This window comes from Balearica regulorum, chromosome 16 (assembly GCF_011004875.1).
Source record: "Balearica regulorum gibbericeps isolate bBalReg1 chromosome 16, bBalReg1.pri, whole genome shotgun sequence".
NCBI classification, from domain to species: Eukaryota; Metazoa; Chordata; class Aves; order Gruiformes; family Gruidae; genus Balearica; species Balearica regulorum.
Window position 1 is genome coordinate 8,547,628 of NC_046199.1, and position 17,372 is coordinate 8,564,999.

The 17,372-nt window shown below is 50.4% G+C and overlaps 2 protein-coding genes across 2 annotated transcripts; one reads left to right on the plus strand and one right to left on the minus strand.

Moving 5' to 3' along the window:
* Positions 1-993: 993 nt before the first annotated feature.
* On the minus strand, positions 994-6,812 carry BPIFB6 (BPI fold containing family B member 6). Its single transcript, XM_075769035.1, has 14 exons — positions 6,707-6,812; positions 6,320-6,422; positions 5,587-5,691; positions 5,334-5,480; positions 4,782-4,845; positions 4,162-4,222; positions 3,884-3,975; positions 3,409-3,585; positions 3,179-3,232; positions 2,709-2,879; positions 2,431-2,495; positions 1,946-1,994; positions 1,155-1,218; positions 994-1,004 (listed from the first exon to the last, which is right to left on the minus strand). The coding sequence occupies exons 1-14, from the start codon at positions 6,810-6,812 to the stop codon at positions 994-996; spliced, it is 1,269 nt and encodes a 422-aa protein (XP_075625150.1).
* A 3,311-nt stretch (positions 6,813-10,123) lies between these two features.
* On the plus strand, positions 10,124-16,139 carry LOC104635221 (protein TENP). Its single transcript, XM_010301954.2, has 16 exons — positions 10,124-10,145; positions 10,742-10,858; positions 11,121-11,220; positions 11,470-11,574; positions 11,741-11,878; positions 12,321-12,366; positions 12,647-12,707; positions 12,966-13,057; positions 13,179-13,355; positions 13,728-13,769; positions 13,897-14,061; positions 14,350-14,417; positions 15,111-15,156; positions 15,517-15,580; positions 15,677-15,753; positions 16,040-16,139. The coding sequence occupies exons 1-16, from the start codon at positions 10,124-10,126 to the stop codon at positions 16,106-16,108; spliced, it is 1,389 nt and encodes a 462-aa protein (XP_010300256.2). The 3' UTR covers positions 16,109-16,139.
* The last annotated feature ends 1,233 nt before the right edge of the window (positions 16,140-17,372 follow it).

Here is a 17,372-nt window from a genome sequence, read left to right on the forward strand (position 1 = left end):
CTTGTCATGGGGCGATGGGGTCTTTTTATTTCAGTGTGTGGAGTCAAACTGTTGAAAAGTCAAGGAAAGAGAAAGAAATGCCTCAGGAACCCCAGCACCCTTGCTGCTCCCTCTCCCACCCGTTCCTGCTGGGTCCTCACAACAGAGGCGGGTTGCAGCTGTACCTCCCTGCGCCTCAGGTCTCTGCGATGGGCACATCCAGCACTAGAGCATTCTGTAGATTTAAAAATAAAAAGCACACGGGCAGGATTTAGCAGTTGGTTCTGTGCTCAGCTGTGATGGACTAATAGCACTATCTCCAGGCATGATCCAGGGTACAGCAAAACCACCATGCAAGGAAGCCTCTCGGTGCCTACCTCGAACCCGCTGATGTTCGCCCGTCAGCAGGTGATGCCCAGCAGGTCGGGCAGGGGGACCCCTCCGTGCAGCACCCCTGGAACTAGAGGGAGCTGCCATCAGAGGTGCTCCAGCCATGGCAGGCACTGCCAGTGTCTTCAGTGCCTCCCTGCCTGCCTGCCCACGCCTGCCAAAGGTTTGGCAAGGGGTTTTGGGAATACTGAGAAGGAAAATTGGCAGGGCTGGAATTCCTGGGTTTTGTATCTTAGCATGAATAAAACCTCTGCTTTTGGCATACTTTACATACGAGTTAAGCAGATAAACTGATGTTCTAGGGTGGGGTTTTTTACTGACACTGGCTGTTTTCAGGCATGGTAAAGAGGGATTTGTCAATTTTTGGAGAATTCAGAAAGGCAAAGATCTTACGAAACTATTCCCAGTTGCTCATGGCAAGTGGTTTTGGTTTTGAGGACAGGCACAACGTTTAAAGAGGCCTCAGGGGAGAAGCCTGCATCCTTTGCAGTGGATCTGTTCTGTGCGGACAGATCTCTCATGCCTGTGAAGGAGTGGGCATGGCACAGCCCCCATCGAGAGGCAGATCCCTCCTCCAGCTCCCCGCGGGTGCAAAACAACCAGCAAGTGATTTTCCTGGCAGAGTCACTCACAGCCTTTGAGGGCAGGAAACACATGCAAGGTTATCCAGGCAATGCCAATTCAAAAACAACAAAAAAAGACAACAGTCTATAGGAAAAGCAATGAGAACTATTTTCCCCGTGCAGATAGCAAATCCTTAGATGAAGCTGTAGCCCCGTGCTTACTGTTGATCGATGGCACACAAGCCACATCAACAATATCTGCCAAAACTCCTTTCAGCGGAAGCTCCTAAAACACAGAGAAGTGGTGTAAACTGCCCATCGCTCTGCACGCATCCATCGGGCTCACTCCATCAATTCATCCAACACCTCCTCCAATCACAGGAAAATTGCAAAGGTCCCCTCAAGCAGAGTGGGAACATTTGAGATTTCCTAAATTTCCGTGAAAAGTGCCCCAGATGAGACTGTTCCCAGCCCCAGCAGCACTCTGCGCTCTGCCCTGCAGGCAGTGCCAGGCACCCAGCCGCCCTCCTCGCAGCCCAAAGCCCTGCTGCGAGACAGACGTTATCAGCACTCGCCCTCCCAAGCGTCTCTATCTCAGCATCAGGATTAGAGGGAGATGAAGCTGAACATCCAGCACACATGACCTCAGCCCAGCTCACCCCACCGGTGCAGTACTGGGGAGAATTACTCGTGGCCAGAACTCTCCCACAAATGAACATGGTGTGTTACAAGCAGGGACCCCTTCCAGACCATTTGTGCCTGTGGGCAAATGGTTTTGGCAATTGATTTGTCATTTGTTATTCCTTGAAATGTTATTCCTTGAAACGTTATTCCTTGAAATAACATTTCCATCTTCAGCATTCAGTTTGTTTAACAAATCTGTTATTGATAATGAAAGAAGCAGGACGGAGCTCTGGGGAATGAATTCCTGGTACCACATTACACAAACTGCCAATGCTGAGATTCACAACAGCAACCCCAGCCCCACACACGGCACAGACCATCCAACTCACATCAAACATCCCGAGGGAGGAGGAAGCCAAGGCCACTCGAGACAGACCGCAGGGAGAGGAAAGGCACAGGGTCATCCACCTCCCGCAGCCCCCCGGCAAGCTGCCCTGTCTCCCTCAGCAAACTCCTCACCCAGATCTTGGCCTCCAGCAAACCTCCCCTTGCACCAGAGATGCCGTGGCTCTGCCAGCCTCCCTCCAGAAAGGGGCTGCTTCCCACCAAGAGCATTTTCTCCAGCCTCAATCTCAGCTCTTCAAACTTACAGAGCAAAAAAACCCAAACAGGTTTTAGGTCAGCTGGATTATGTCACATTGACCCTTCTCTGGTTTTAAATAGCTGTTAGTATAAACCATAAAAACATCATGCAGAGACAGCAAAGGTTCCTCCTGAAAATGCACAGGTGAGATGCAGCGTGTGGCCTCCCCAGCAGCCCAGGGATTGTCACTCTGCTGGCGGTGGCACGGGGGACCAGCAGCCACGTTACCTTTGCAGACCGAGGGAGAGCTGCAGCTTTTCTTCTTCAATGGCAAACTGCACCTCCAGGTTGCTATGCTGCCAGGGGAAAGGGAAAGGGAGTCCCTACCAGGACCCTGGTCCCCCCAAACACTCCAGTCCCACAGGACCCTCCACAGCCAGGCATCCTCCCCTAGAGATGTCCCTGCCTGCTGTCCTGCATCTCTCACTCCGGTGTTGGTGTGGGTTTGCTGGCTCAGGGCAGGGGTGACCAAGTTCACCCCTCACCAACTGCAAAAAGCTTCAACTCACAACATCCAGGACGAAGAGGGATTCAGGAGCAGAGTCTGAAGGGGAAACCTGAAACTCAGCAGTGCTGAAGAGCTGCACAAAGCTTTTGTCCGGGGTTATGGACATCACTGGTGCTTTCGCTTCTTGCATTTCAATCACCAACGGCTGTGATGGAGGCAGCACCTTGGAAATCTGTGGAGAGTCAAAGCAAAAGGGTGACATTCCCTTTCCTTCCCAGTTCACTGGTCTGGGGATTATCCTGGTGGGTACTGACCATCAGTGACATTTGCCAAAGTCAGTGGGAGTCAGTCAAGCTGGTCCATACTGCTCAATAGTATGTCCCTTAAATAATCTTATTCATTTTATTTACTAATAAAATAGAGCACCAGCTTGACCCGGCATGTCTTTGTGAATGGAGAGCAGCTTCATCTGCTGCCATAAGTAGCCTGAGATGACACACAGACCAGTAGGATCAAGCAAATTTCACCCACCTCAGGGATGAGGGCTCCAAGCATCATGGTCATCAGTGGGGGAAGCCCAAGAACCTGTTGAGAAAGTGTCACAAGGCAGGGACTTAATGAACTCACTTGGGGGGAGGAGAGGGGGGAGAGATTAACGTGGGAAAGGGAGGAGGCATAGACAGTGCATGGGTCTGCCTTGAACATGGGTGTAGATTTCTTTAGTGGTCTCTTGAGGAAAATCTCAAGCTCAAGTCATCCACTGTGTTATTGCTGATATCCAGGTTGAAGGATGTCTGCAGAATAGAGAGCTCAGCGCTCAAGAAGTTTGCAGACAGGACGAGCTGGGTAGCAGCATCCCTCTTTGGTGGCAGAGAAGCAAGAGATGGTTGGTCAATGGGAATGTCAACCTCCTTTCCCTCCTTTTGGTGGAGAATGGTCTAAAGGGACCGGTAAGAAGAGCCATGTCAGAGAGCACAGGTCCATTTCCAGGATTTGCCTTTGGACCAGGTGCAAGATACTGGATGCTTTGCTCTGTAGTTTCAACAATGAAACAGAGCAATAAACACCACAGAAAATGATGAGCTGAGGAGGTGGTTAAGTGATATAATGCAACCAACACGTCTGCACCCCTCCCAAAACCCCTGCTGCCCAAGGCTGAGACGGACAACGCCTCTGAGCAAACGGATGTCAGAAATGTCACCACTCCAAGACCTGGCGCCAGGCAGGAGCACTCACCTTCAAATCCAGCTCTGTGAAAGTTTCACTTGTCATCAGGGGGTTCAGCAAAGTGTACTGGAGGGTCCCAGCAGTCCCAAGAGGGATCTCAGCTGCATGGAAGCAAAGAGGGATCCTTAACCAGAAGGTGCATGCTCTGCACCGTGGGGAAAGTGCTCACCAGCACCAAACTGCAGGCTCTCCAGTGCCACGTGCCATTGACAGATTCAGTGGACTCCTGCCTCCCTGCCAGGGGAAGGGAAGAAGATGGTGATATGGATGGATGGATGCCAGCTTACAAGTCATGGTGGTGAATTTTGCGTTCACAAGGTTGAGCACTGCATCAACCGCTGGACACAGCTATAGGGTGAGAAGAAAGGTGTGAGAACACCTTGCACAGAGGCCTCTGGTGGAAGTAGAGCTGCCAGACTGGCACAGGTCCCACCCTGAAGCACCAGGACCCTCTGTTATTAATTACTCAGACAAAGGCTTGCCTCAGTTTTCTCTTTCCTTGGTTGAATTAAGTTATTCTGGAGTAAACCTGCCTTAACCTGAGCAAAGAACAGGGCCAGCCCCCCCACAGATATCTGATTAAACCAGACCAACTTTATGACACATGTTAAGAGGCTGCAAGTCTGCCCTTTGACAAGCCTTTAGGAACAAGCGTGCTCAGCATCAAGATTTGCTTTGTCCAAGCATTGCATCCCTAACTGCTGGGCTGGGACAGGGAGGCTTTAGGCAGTGGCAGTGCCTTTGCTGCAGGTGTTGACTGTATAAAACCAGCAATTGCTCAAAATGCTCCCTTCTACAAGCCTGCAAGCTCCTTTGTGTGGCAAAACTATGAAACCCATTACAATACAGTGAGGAGAAGGAGGAGATGATCGCCAGTAAACAAGGATGGGAGGAGGATCGGACTTACCAGACCCGGCAGGACTTTCTGGAGGGTGCTGTCCAGAAACTTGCTTGTGACTTTGGGCAGCATGCTGGGCAGAGACAACATGTCAGCCAACACAGCCGTTAATGCACATATCAATAATTATTTACTGCAGATCAAAAGGCAAGAAAGTCAAGTGTAAAGAAACCTATCTGGTACGGATTAGGCCAACATATGCTTAATGTCTAATAAAAGATGTTTTCTCTCTTTACAAACCCTTTCTCAAGAATGCCATCTTCTGGCTTTAAAAAAAGCTAAAGGTTTCCATGCCTAAAAGAGGCTCAGATATCCCAGGAGTTCAGCACTTAAATGAGGACTGATGCCAAGGATGAACATTGCGTGGAATAACATAGGCAGGGCTGGCCTGAATTGGTCCTTTAAACATTTTGAGTGGAAAAAAACCAAACAGTGATAAGTATTTGTGTTCTGTAGAAACATAAACTGCAAGACCAAAAGATTTAACAATGGTGTTACCTACCTCTTAGGTATTATCAGTATTGTCAAATCATGGATGTTGTCCTTCGGGGTGGCACTCACCTGCTGGGGAGGTTGGTTTTAACACTAATGAGAGTGATGTGGCAGTTCCTGGAGCTGAACCTGGGGATGCCCGCAGTGTCCTGCCACAGCCGGCTGCTGGCCGTCAGGTTTGCAGTCAGACTGATTTCCACGTTTCCTCCTATAAAGCTGCTCAGAGCAAAGCTCGGTCACCATGGGACAAACCCCCGGGAGGGAGTGAGCCCACCCCAGTGCTGCCAGCAGCTCTCCCCCGCGAACACCGGCTCCCACTCACCTTTTCCCAGTGAAGGTCATTTGGGTTAAAACAGCCATGAAGAGCCCCAAACCCGGCGAGAGTGCCAGCGATATCACTGGGGGATGGAGATCTTTCACTTTTAGCCTGCAGAAAAAAAACAGAGGAAAAGAGATGGGAAAGAGGAACCCACCGAGGAGCCTCGCCAGGCTGCTTACATCCATCACCTATCACTGCTATTGCCATCACCGTCTTTATTCTTCCACTTCTTGTTTAAACTTTCCTTTTAAAAGCACTTTTAAATTTAGAAGCATGTTTCTTCCTAACAAAAAGATTGCACAGCTTAATTTTGAAAAAAAATTGGAAAAAAATGTTCTAGCATTCAAAACTTCTCCATGCTTTAACCCAGAATGAATTTGTGAGATGGATGGCAAGCTCTGATCCCCCAAGATATTCTGGGGTTCCCTCAGGATATTATTGACAAAAGCCGGGCACCCCCAGCTTTGAGAGCAAACCCCACCTGGCACCACAGAGCCACTGCACCAGTCCCCAGCCCGCGCTGAAGCAGGAGCCGACGCGCTTTGTTGCCTTTAAGTTATAGTTTCTCCTTGTATTTGTAGACACAATCATGCAGAAAATCACCAGCTTTAATATCACACTTGTTAGCAGGGAGTGATTCGTTTCTGCCTCCAGGCTGACACTTCCCAACCTTCTGCTTTTATTTTCTCATTCCCAGGTTCAGGCTCATGGTGTAACGCTGCTGATCATCACTCACCCTGAGATGCCTTTGATGGGTTTGGCGTTTGGCTTTTTTTTTGTGGCTTCCTCTGCCATTTTCTGCAGAACATCACTTTCATTCAGAGCAGTGGAGACCGCCGGAAGATTTGCACAAGACAAGGAGTTTAGCACAAAATCTCCAGAGAGGACCTGTGCCAGAGGGTGAGAGGGCTCAGCACATCTCACTGTACCCTATAAAATATCGTTATTAACATATTCCCAAACAGTGACACTTGGCAGCTGGGGATGTGCTCGGGGATGCAGGTTGTGCAGCAGCGAAAGGCGGCTTCCTCGCTGCGACACGGCCGGTGCACCACTGCCCACCTGTCTGCACAGAAGGATAGACTCATGTCCATGGATGCTAACGTGGCTGAGCGCTTACCCCAGTCAATCGTTCCAAGATCGATCCTGATGACAGCACCTGGGCCATCAGCTCCTCCCGACCACGCCAGCCAGCCACCAAGGAATAAAATGCACCAAAACCCTGACATCTTCCAATCCAGTGCAGCTGCTCACAGAGCTCCAGAGGTGGCAGAGGCTTACAGGAGCACGTGGGCTTCAAAGGACAGAGAGAGAGAGACAATGAGCTGGAGACAGTTCCTAAACTGCATGTCAGGGGCTAAATGCTGCACTCACGCTAGAGGAAAGCGAGCAGAGCTCCGTGCAAGTCCGGCAGAACTATACTAGCCAAAACACAGCCTGAACACAAGAATCACTCCCTAAAATTCAGACATCTGTGAACACCCCAGAGCAGCCCCATCAGGACGTGCCTGTGTCATGCACCACCTGCCCTGTGGTCAGTATCCAAGCGGACCACTAAGCCTTCCTCATCCACAAGCACCAGAACTGCTTGTGATGCCTAAAACCTGCTGTAGAGGAAGGGCTGGAGGTGCCTGAAGGAGTACATGGCTTGCTGATTTTCAGGGTCACCCCAAGCCCAGGCCCCAGGAGCAGCAGGAGAGCTCATGGCTGTTGGCCATGGTAGTGGCACGAGGCGTGACAAGCCTCTCCACAGGCTATGGACACGGCTCCACCGGTCTGCTCTGGCTTGGCCTCCCACTTCTCACTTGCACTGGAGGGAAATGACACGAGCTGTTACACCTCACCACGATGGGGACTCCAGCAGAGAGTCCCCAGAGACTGTCCAAACTTTGCACTGATCTCCTGGAGAGAGGCAAAAACCAGCCTATATATAAATCCTTATCGAGAAAGAGGAAAAACCAAAAGAATGAAAGGGCTGGGTAATTACTGTGATGTAACCTAATCCCTGGGTGTTTCTGACATCTGCCAATACAAATAATTTCACTAATAAATTTGAAAATCCAAGTACGCCCTTGAGCCCCAGGCGCCAGGCACATGCTCCCTGCAGACTGAAGCCAGCACTCTTGCTCAACGCCCAGGAAGGGCCAACGGAGACTTACATGTCAAGTCTGAAAGAAAAACCCGATCTGTTTAATTACATGGTACAGACAGAGGCGGGGGCGAGGAGAAACCTAAGATGTGTAATGGTAAATTCTGCTTTTGGAGACACCCATGTAAATGTGACTCTTGGGATTAGTGGTTCTTGCTCCCCCAAAGGTTCGTGGAGCTTGTGTAAACGCCAGGAGAAGACATGGGATCAGCTCATGGAGAACCCACTGGAAATTGTGATAATCTCTCCTCTGGGCTGGCCACGCTGCTGCTGTTGCTGTGGATGCCCATGCACGAACCCTGCCTGAGCTGGGGCTAGCAGCCACCACAGTGTCCTTACCCATCCCCTCCCGGGTACACCACCCAGCAGGACCCAGCTCTGGGAGTTCACCCCTGTGGGATCCTGCAGCACTGAGTAATTTATTTCTTCTCTTCATTTTTGTATAAAACGTATCATGAGGTTTAATCTGTCGTTACCTCCCTCCCAGTGATGTACTCAGTGGCTCTCTGCTAAGCCCAGACAGGGAGATTTACACCTTATCTAACAGCAGCATAAGATTTATAGATAACTCCCACTAAAGAACGCACCATGCCAGAAAGACGCTTTTGTGCTAGTAACTTGATCAGTCATTATGCTATAAGTTGACATCTAATTAAGCCTCCACAGGGATCATCAGGTCCAGCACAGCTCCTCAGGAGGAGAAAATCCACATCTAAGCACCACGGTGCCACCTCATCCCGGCAGCTTATCCTCAGACCCTTGCACTGCTGTAAATTATAACAACGCGCCACAGATACATCTCCAGTACTGCTTAGGGAAGAGCTGCTGATATTACCTACTCTGGAACAAGGCCTAGCAGGGGCCAATTTCCAGCCGCTGCTCTAAAACACAGTGAAGACTTCTTTCTCAGAGACTTTTTCAGGTTGTGACCATGTCCCTATCAATGCCAGATGCAACAAAACACCTCCCGCGTCTCCAGGGAACTTGTCTGCAGGTTACAACCTTCTCAATGGATTTGCTGTTCTGAACACATTTCTTGCCTCTAAATAGGCTGCATACATCAGCGTAAATCCTGTTCTCCCTCGGTAGGCTGCTAGACATATATCTTCATATTTTCTCTTCACACTGCTGTCTGGATGCCTTCAATGGAAATGCACAACGTGGCTGAAACTTTGCTTTTCTTCTTGGCATTTCTCTGTCACACTGAGAAGGAAAGCAACACAGTGCTGGTGAGAGCCAAAGGCTTTGAACATGTCAAGACGCACCTGGAACCAGCACCCAATAACTCACTTTGCCAATGCACAAAGGACAATGGTTGCCTCCCCGGGCAGCAGGTGTTTCAACAAGCGCTGAACACCTTATCCCATTGCCAAGGGATTCAGACCAAAATGGGCAATTCAACCCTCTCTGGAAGACTGGTCATGCCTCAAAGTTGAGATCACAAATATCAAGGGAGAAAAAGTCAGAACACAGAGCGTGAAGGAGAGCTGGGTGAGACCCACAGAGGATGTGCTTACATGGCATTTGCAGGTAGTCCATGCTCTGTTCTCCAGCCTCAAAGAAAGCCAGGAGGACACCATGGACCCCAAGCACAGGAAGGAAAGGGACTGTGAGTCCCTTCCATGAATGCTTTCACTGCTTGTAGAGGCTTTATCAAAGAGAGTGGACGTTGCCCACCATTTTTTCTACCAGTTGTAATAAATATTGCCAGTGGGTTTTGATTTGGAACGGGTTAAAGAGAGGAAGGAATTGTTGCACATGGACTGTTCTGGAGGTTAGAGGAAATACCTTAAAAAAAATTGATCTACTGTCTGGTCTAAAAGTCACTGAACCCAACAGAAACACTGCTGTTGCCTTCAACAGACTTACCCAGGCCTGATGGAAACAGAAGACCTCCTTCATTAATTGCCAAGACCTCCTTCACGCAACCCATGCAGGTCTCATCCCTTCTGGTCTGAGCTGCCCAGCCAGGAGAGCAACAAAAACCACAGCAGCTTCTTGCTGGTGGACATGGTGGTGGCTGTCCCTGTGGTGTTCGGAAGAAAGTGTAGCTGCAGAGCAAAGAAACCGATGTTCGCTTTCTAACAATGTTTGATTTCTTGGCACTCTCCACCTAGAGACCTTTCTTTGTCCTCCTCAGTAACACCACAGTGAAGGCAAGCTGCCCCAGCACCTGCTGTCCAATATTTCACCTTGCTAGGTCAATGGCCAATGTAATCAAGTAAATGGGGAAACAATAAAAATGATATACAAAACAAAGCGTCCACCTAACGTCCTGGTTTCCAGCCCTCTTTGCCAATTTCTGCCTTTTCAGCCTTGGTTGTGGAGGATATATAAAGCCAGCACAATTCCTTGGTGTGGCCACAGCAAGACACGGATTGAGTGAGAAGAATGGGAAGCCTGGCCAGAAAAGGTAAAGATGCATTTGCAAACTGAATAGCTTGATGTAGGCATTGCTTGTACTTACTTCGGTGTATCTCTGCAAGGGTCAGTTCTCATCAGAAGTCCACTTTCAGCAAAGACTGATATAAATATGCAAGTTTTCTGCAGGTTAAACTTTCTGAATTACTTGTTTTCTTAAGATTGTAAGAGCATTATAAACATTATAAAAAATTCTCAAATGTTTTTCAGAGAAGTAGATAACACTTTCACATTTTTATTTGATTAAAACCTCCTCCTAACTTCCATTCATTCCTCAACTAATTTTAGCTCCTGTTTATCTGTTAGTTTTGTACCAGTTGCATGCCATTATGTGCTCTTCAGCAGGCGCGATGTTGCTGCAGACACGACTAGCTTACAGACTTGTAGAAGGTTTTCAAGGCTGAGCCTTCTGTTAGTGCTTTTAAATCCCCAGGCACCACGGGAAAGCTATGTGTTATTATTGCACAAAAGCTGACACGCTCGGGACCACAAACCCAACCCGGGAGTGGATCCGAGCATGGCTCCGTGCCTTGGTGGCCAGAGCCATGCTGCTCTGACCGAGCTGCTGTGGGTGCCCTCGTCCTTCAGGTGCCAGCATGGCGAAACTCTGCACCCTGAGCATCCTCCTGAGCCTCCTGGTCCCCGCTCACACCACCAGATCACCCGACTGCGGGGGCATTCTCACCCCAGCAGGACTGAGCTACCGTAAGTCCAGACCGCATATCTCCTACACCATCAGCAGAGACAGGAGGCAGCAGCATCTTTCAGTCTGGTGTTGAAATACCACTCTCACCAGAAACTTATGCCATTAATCAGCTCACTTTCATCATCCCCTTTCTATAGCTTGTAACAGGGGGGTTTAGTAAGGAATGTGTGTCACCTGGATGGATTTCAGTCTGTCCATCTCTGTGCATCAGACCACAAGCTCCAGAGGGTCTCATAAAATATCATCTGACTTATTTTACAGTTGCTGAAATATCAAAGCCACATGCAGAGGCAGTCCTCAGGCAGGACCTAATGACCCCGACAGTCCCTGACCTGTTTCTCAGTTCCCCAAAGCCCAGCAGGTGAGTCTGTGGCTCTGCCTTGCCCAGGCTTTGCTACCCATACCACTGGTTCACGCTGATGTGTAGATGGAGTGCGTTGAATATGGTCACAATTGGGGTCTAAGGGCAGCAGCCCTGGTGCCACCCTCAGGGCACTGATTTATCTGTGCAGATCTCATGGACTTTTGGGGTTTGCCCGTAGTGAGAGCAGCCTGGGACTGCATATCAGCCTGCACCGGTCTCCTGACACCTTCATTTTTGCTCCAGCAGGAACCAAATTAACTCCGTCAAAGTTGCCGAGCTGTCTCTGTCGCTCATCCCTGACACCGGGCTACGGCTGAGCATCGATGTGGACCTCGGGGTCACGCCTGCCCCGTGAGTGCTGGGGACACGGGGCTGGAAGCAGCCCAAGCTCCTGGCTGAAGCGACGGGGTCACATCCAGCACCTGCCGTCTCCCTGCGGGAGCAGGGTGAGACCAGGGCAAGCAGGACTGCGATCAGCCCCCACGCTCCAGCCTCCATCTCTCCTCCTCTGGCACAGCTCAACCACCAAGGTGATGAGACTGTCCATCCTGGCGGATCTCCACGTGGAAATGAACCCCGAAGGGAACCTGGAGCTGGTGACCTCTGCCTGCAAACCCACCATGGAGGAGATGCAGAGCACCGAGGAGATGGAAAGGTCGACCCCGTGGTTTTCCTTGCTATGGGATCTGGGTAATGGGGGAAAAGAAGAAATTGAGCCACAAATATTTGAAGGCAGGAACGTGATATGACATAAGATCTGCTCACAGCCCTAAAAGCTTACAAAGGTTTCCACAAATCCCTTATCTTCACAGGAGGAACTTTGTTCTGCTTGCAGGGTTGGTTTCCCCCATTTTAGGAGATGCATTCTCTCATAAGGGGGTGGATCTTTTCAAGTAATGCAGCAGGAACATTTTTAACATAAGTCCAATCCAATTCTTCAGTGTTTAGGATTCTGAATTGTAATCATACTTAATAGGCGATAGAAGATAATGGTGATACTGTTTCTGGATGCCTTTTGGGTCAGATAAAAGACACTCATGTACCGTTGGTTGAGCTGGCTCTTACCTAACATCTTCTGTTCTGTTGTTTTCATCCAGCAAGTCCTCTAGTTCAGACATGGACAAGGATATTAACATTGATAAGGTAAGATAAAGTTTGTAAAGATGTGAGACAGCAGAAGACAAAGTTGTACAGTTCTGTAAGAATTAGGACACTTCAAGTCAACCTGGTGCTTCGCCAGGTCTCTCCCTCAGTCCTGCATGCAGGGCGAGAAGCAGCAGCCCCTTGGTCACCGAACGCTGCCGTGCTCCATCTCCCAGCTGCGGTGCAGCCAGATGATGGGGACACCCACATCAGGGGACACCTGATGCCAGCAGACCTTCACATTCATCTACCGCCTCTCTTTTTGTTCTTTATTCCATAGATTTGCTTGGAAGTCTCCAAATTGCTGCTTTTGCCGAATGAACAGCTGATGTCTCTGACAGGTGAGCGTTTGGCTTTCAGTCTCCTTAGGGACTTTGGGGTTTGTTTTGGAGCAGGTCATGAGATGGGACTCATGGCTCCCACCCTGCAGCAGAAAGCCAACGGCAGCAGCTCTGCCGCTGTCATCTCCCCGGGGACCCTCTCCCTCCGCCCTGCTGTCTTTCCCACCTCTTTACTCGGGATACCCAGACACTTCCCAGCCCCAACCTGCCATCACTGCTCCCCTTCTCTTTCTGAGCGTCCCTCTGCTCGGTTTGCAGCTCAGTTCCCTGTAACGCCAAGCTGCCAGCTCCAGTACCTGCCCCTAGCTGCACCCGTGTTCTCTGAGCAGGGAATCACCATATCCTTGCAAGTAAGTCCTCACTTTCCATCACCCACAGCCCAGCTCCAGGCTTTGGGAGAGCTGCTTCCTCCCAGTGCAACATGCCCTGAGACACCTCAAACTCCTTTTCTCCTTGCCTGTGTCCCTGCAGACAACTTTCCAGGTGGCAGGGATGGTAATCCCCCTGCCAGTCAGCCCCGTGCCGTTCAGCATGCCCGAGGCAGCGAGCTCCAGCCCTTCCCACCTCACCCTGGCTTTCTCTGAGCACTTCTACACCAGCCTCTTCTTTGCCCTGGAAATAGCTGGAGCTTTCAACATGACCATCCCCGTGAGTAGAGCAAGTGAACAAGGAAGGAGTAGGAAATATGCATTTGAAGGGACAGCCCTGCCCCACACAAGGCTTGAAGGAGCCCAGCTCCTTGCAAAGAGAGTGTGCCTCTGACTACCCAAGGGAGATGCAGCCTGACACTCCCGGGCTACCAAAAATATTATTGGTCTAATGATGCATGGAAAGTTTGCCATGAAGAGTAACCAGAACGCTGCTCCTTGCATGTGCTGGAGTGCAAAGAGGCTCCTGCACGTATCTGCAAGTGGCACAGCACTCACCGCGTGGTCCACGCAGCCATGCTGGACACGAGCCACAGGGCAGCAGCCCCAAAGCAGCCGTCAGTCAGATCACAAGCCATGCTTTGTCTTTCAGAGCCCGTTGACCACTGCCACCATGTCACAGAAGATTACTCAGGTTTGTTGCCATTGCTCCGAGAGGCACGGCCCCAGCTCGGGCAGTGCCCCCCAGCTGGCTGCCCACTGCCCCGAGGGCACACGGGAAACAGCTTCTGTGCCCAGAAATAACCCCCCTCCCTCCGCAGATGGGCTCCCTCTTCCAGGAGGACGTACCAGTGATGCTGCAAGCTGTGTTCAGGAGCTCATCTCGGGTGGTGCTGGAGGAAGGCAAGGCAGCCCTGAAGCTCTTTCTCACCATCCACGTCGGGGCGAGCTCGTCGGCTTTCCAGAGCTTTCTGAGCATGAACGTGGTGAGTGTGCTCTGTGAGCGTGCCCTGTGAGCGTGCCCAAGCTGCGCACAGGCAGTGCACTTTGCTCCGATACCCGCCCCGATTGCAGCCATTGCAGGGGGCTGATTTAGTATTTACCCGCCACAGTGCTCACAGTCCTGAGCAGCGTTTGCCTCTGTTGCATACAGCAGGGCGTGAGGAGCACGTTGCAGGTGGCAGCACATGAATGTGTTCATCGCATCCTAGTATTCAAAGCTGAAGCAGGACCGCTTGCTCACTCTGATCCTGCCCTCTCTTTTCCCCTTGCAGGATATGTCAGCAGGAATCCTCCTTAGCGTCGCTGACACAAGGATGATGATCTCTGCAGCAACAGTAGAGTAATGAACCCAGCTATGCTCCAAGTCCTCGAAGGGGACCTGTCCCAGTCAGAGCAGGGGAAGGAGAGGCAAAGTGGTCCAGGGTACTTCTTAGCGGTTGGGGTCTGGCCATTGCAGAGGTGGCTCTAGTCTGAGGGAAATGGTGAGACTCCAGTAGCATGTTTAGAGAGAAAAGTGGAAGTTTCACCCTTCCACCCCCCTGCATTCAGCACAGGTGTACGCGGGTGACCGGCACGTGCCAACACCAACAGCTCCTGCCTGTTCTTGCCGCGCTGCCGGAGAAAGCACACACTCAACTGCCCCATCTGCAAACACAGCCTGCAGCTGCGGGGGCTCCGGTGTGCCTGGCCACATGGCTCCTGCAGCCACCCATCGCTCCAGCCCCCGGCCCTGCAGCATCCTGCACCCCAGCCTGCTCACCCCAACACATGCCAGCGCAGCCTGCCCGCTTCAGCAGGGCCCTGAGAAAGCTGTTCAGTCTGAGTCCTGGGGGCCAAAACGTCTTCAAGCCCTTGCTGCTGTGTTGGGTGGGAAGGGAAATTAAGGGTCCAGGCACCTGCTCAGATGTGCCCAGGCACCAAATTCACTGCTGGCTTGGCCCTGGGCTCAGCCACGGTGTTTGGGGGAAACATGAAAGTCACTGCTTATTACAACTTATTACAAGCAGCTCCTGTGCCACTCTCTGTTTTCCAGGGATATCGAGCTCAGCCTGGCTGCTTCTGACGTGGGTCCCATACCGGTAGGTGCCCCCAGCTGCACAACCCCCAAGTGACTGAACACTGCCATGTCCCCTCCTTACACCGTGCTGCTGCAACTTGCTGAATGCAACAGCCCGTGCCTTCGCAGAGTCCTCTAACAGCCTGGTGACCCTCAGCTGCACCAGCCAGCTTAGGCTTCCCTAAACCATGCCAGGCAGTGGTTAATCAGCAGGGAAATATTTACTCTGGGTGCTCGCTGCACCCTGCAGAAGGGAGAGGCAGGTCCCTGCAGGATTAGGAGAGGTGCAACGAGCATCAGGACCCTTCTCTTGCTGGTCCTTGCCCCTCACCTTCTGCTTTAGAGTCATACCATGAGCTGACTGCAGGTTTCCCCTCGGCAGGCTGCCTTACTGGAGGAGTTATTTTTGCCCACGATCCGTGAGGAGGTTCTCGCTCAGATGAACGGTGAGTTTTGCAGCGGTGCTGCCATGCGGGATCCACAGCAAGAACAAAGGCAGCACCCAGCTGGCAATGTTCCCTCTTTTTTTTTTTTTTTCCTAGTGGTCCTGAGTGAAGGCGTATTCCTGCCCCACATGTACAGCTTTACCTACACTGACATCGACGTCATGATTCACAAGGTAAGAAATAAGACATTTAAATTGCTCCCTGCTATGTTTGATTTAAAGGGAACCTGGGAGCGATGCTTACCTCCTGGCTCCAAAACAAATCGGAGCCTGCTCCTCTAGCCCTGCTAACCTGCAGAACTGAGTTTTGTCACTTTAAATAGGCATAATTCCTCTCTAGCCCCACTGACATGAGCAATAGCTGTGTCGGAGGGGCCATTGGCCTGCAGAGAGCTTCCCATGCAGGCTGATGGGAGCCACAGGGGCGTTTTGCTCAGCCCTCCTGCCTCCCCTTGCTTAGGACTACGTCTTGGTCCCCTGCAACCTCAAGCTACACTCAAGGACTGGAGAGCAGACCACCATGGGCTGAAGTCTGGTGTCCAGAGTAAGACAGTGGCAAAATTGTTCTGTTGACTCTGAAATCATGCTTTGTGTTTTGTCACTGCTTGAATGTGACAATGAAATGTTGAAAATCTTCTTTCTTGCCTTACTAAAACAACACTTTCTCAGATTTAGGATAATAATGGCATTGCACTAGCAGCTTTCTCTTCCAGTCCTGCTCTTGGTATTTTTGTTGCACAAAGAGGATGGATTGTAACAACAATTGTTCCATACTTTAATTAAACATTTCTCTTTAATACTGCATTTTCTGGTATGACTATTGACTTTTTTCACTTTAATGATTTGTACCTAAAGACCGATGAATTTTGTCTTGTTAAGAACTGGTACCAGTACAGATGTCCAGACTTTATATTTAATTAAGGGAGAACAAAAATTCCACTAATTTATAAGGATGCAAATCAGCCCCATGCCTCTCAGCTGCAGAACGACATGGCCCCTACCAACAAGAGATCTTTCATCTGCTTTTCCTCCATTTCCCGTGTTACTATGGGAACATTACGCCTGGTGGCTTTCCCTGGGTCAGAAAGAAGAAAAAAAAAAAATCAGTCTGCATAATGGTTTCTAATTTTAGACTTGAAGGCAGTTATATTTTCAAAACTACACTTCTGACAAAGCTCATCACAGAGAAGATGCTGAATAAAATGCGGCTGCACACGTACAGGGGGTGCTGTGCACCGGCTCAGCACGCGCCCACCCAAGGGCATCAGCAGCTGCATTTGTCAATATTGGAATGCTCTTTCCTACTAAACAAATGCACCTCCACACTCGAGAGATTGTTCAGGAAACTAAAGGGGGGGATAAAAACTCACAACAGACTTGAGTGTCCAGAATGGAAGGGTGAGCTGGTAATGGAGCTCCAAGTTCTGCCCAAGTTGGTCCATCGCTGGGTGGTGTTGGCAGCTGCCTCCGGACAGGTGAGTTCACTGCTGTGCCAATGCCCAGGAAAAGCACCCTTACTGCTGACTGTGTAGCTCTCACCTAAGCTCTCTGATGGTGATGCTTCACGTAACACCTCAGTCATGAAACCGTATTAATTACATATACATCTGCTTTCACTTGCAACAGCTATATGCATCATTTCTAGCCTCTGCAGCTGCTGAAAAGCACTTCAAAATCTCATATTTCAGAGACTCAGAAATAGGAAAGCAAACAAAACAAGCCAGGCTGATTTATTATAAGGAGTAAAAAACCCTGAAGGTTTATATGCCCAGCTTGGGGACCTGACTAATGAT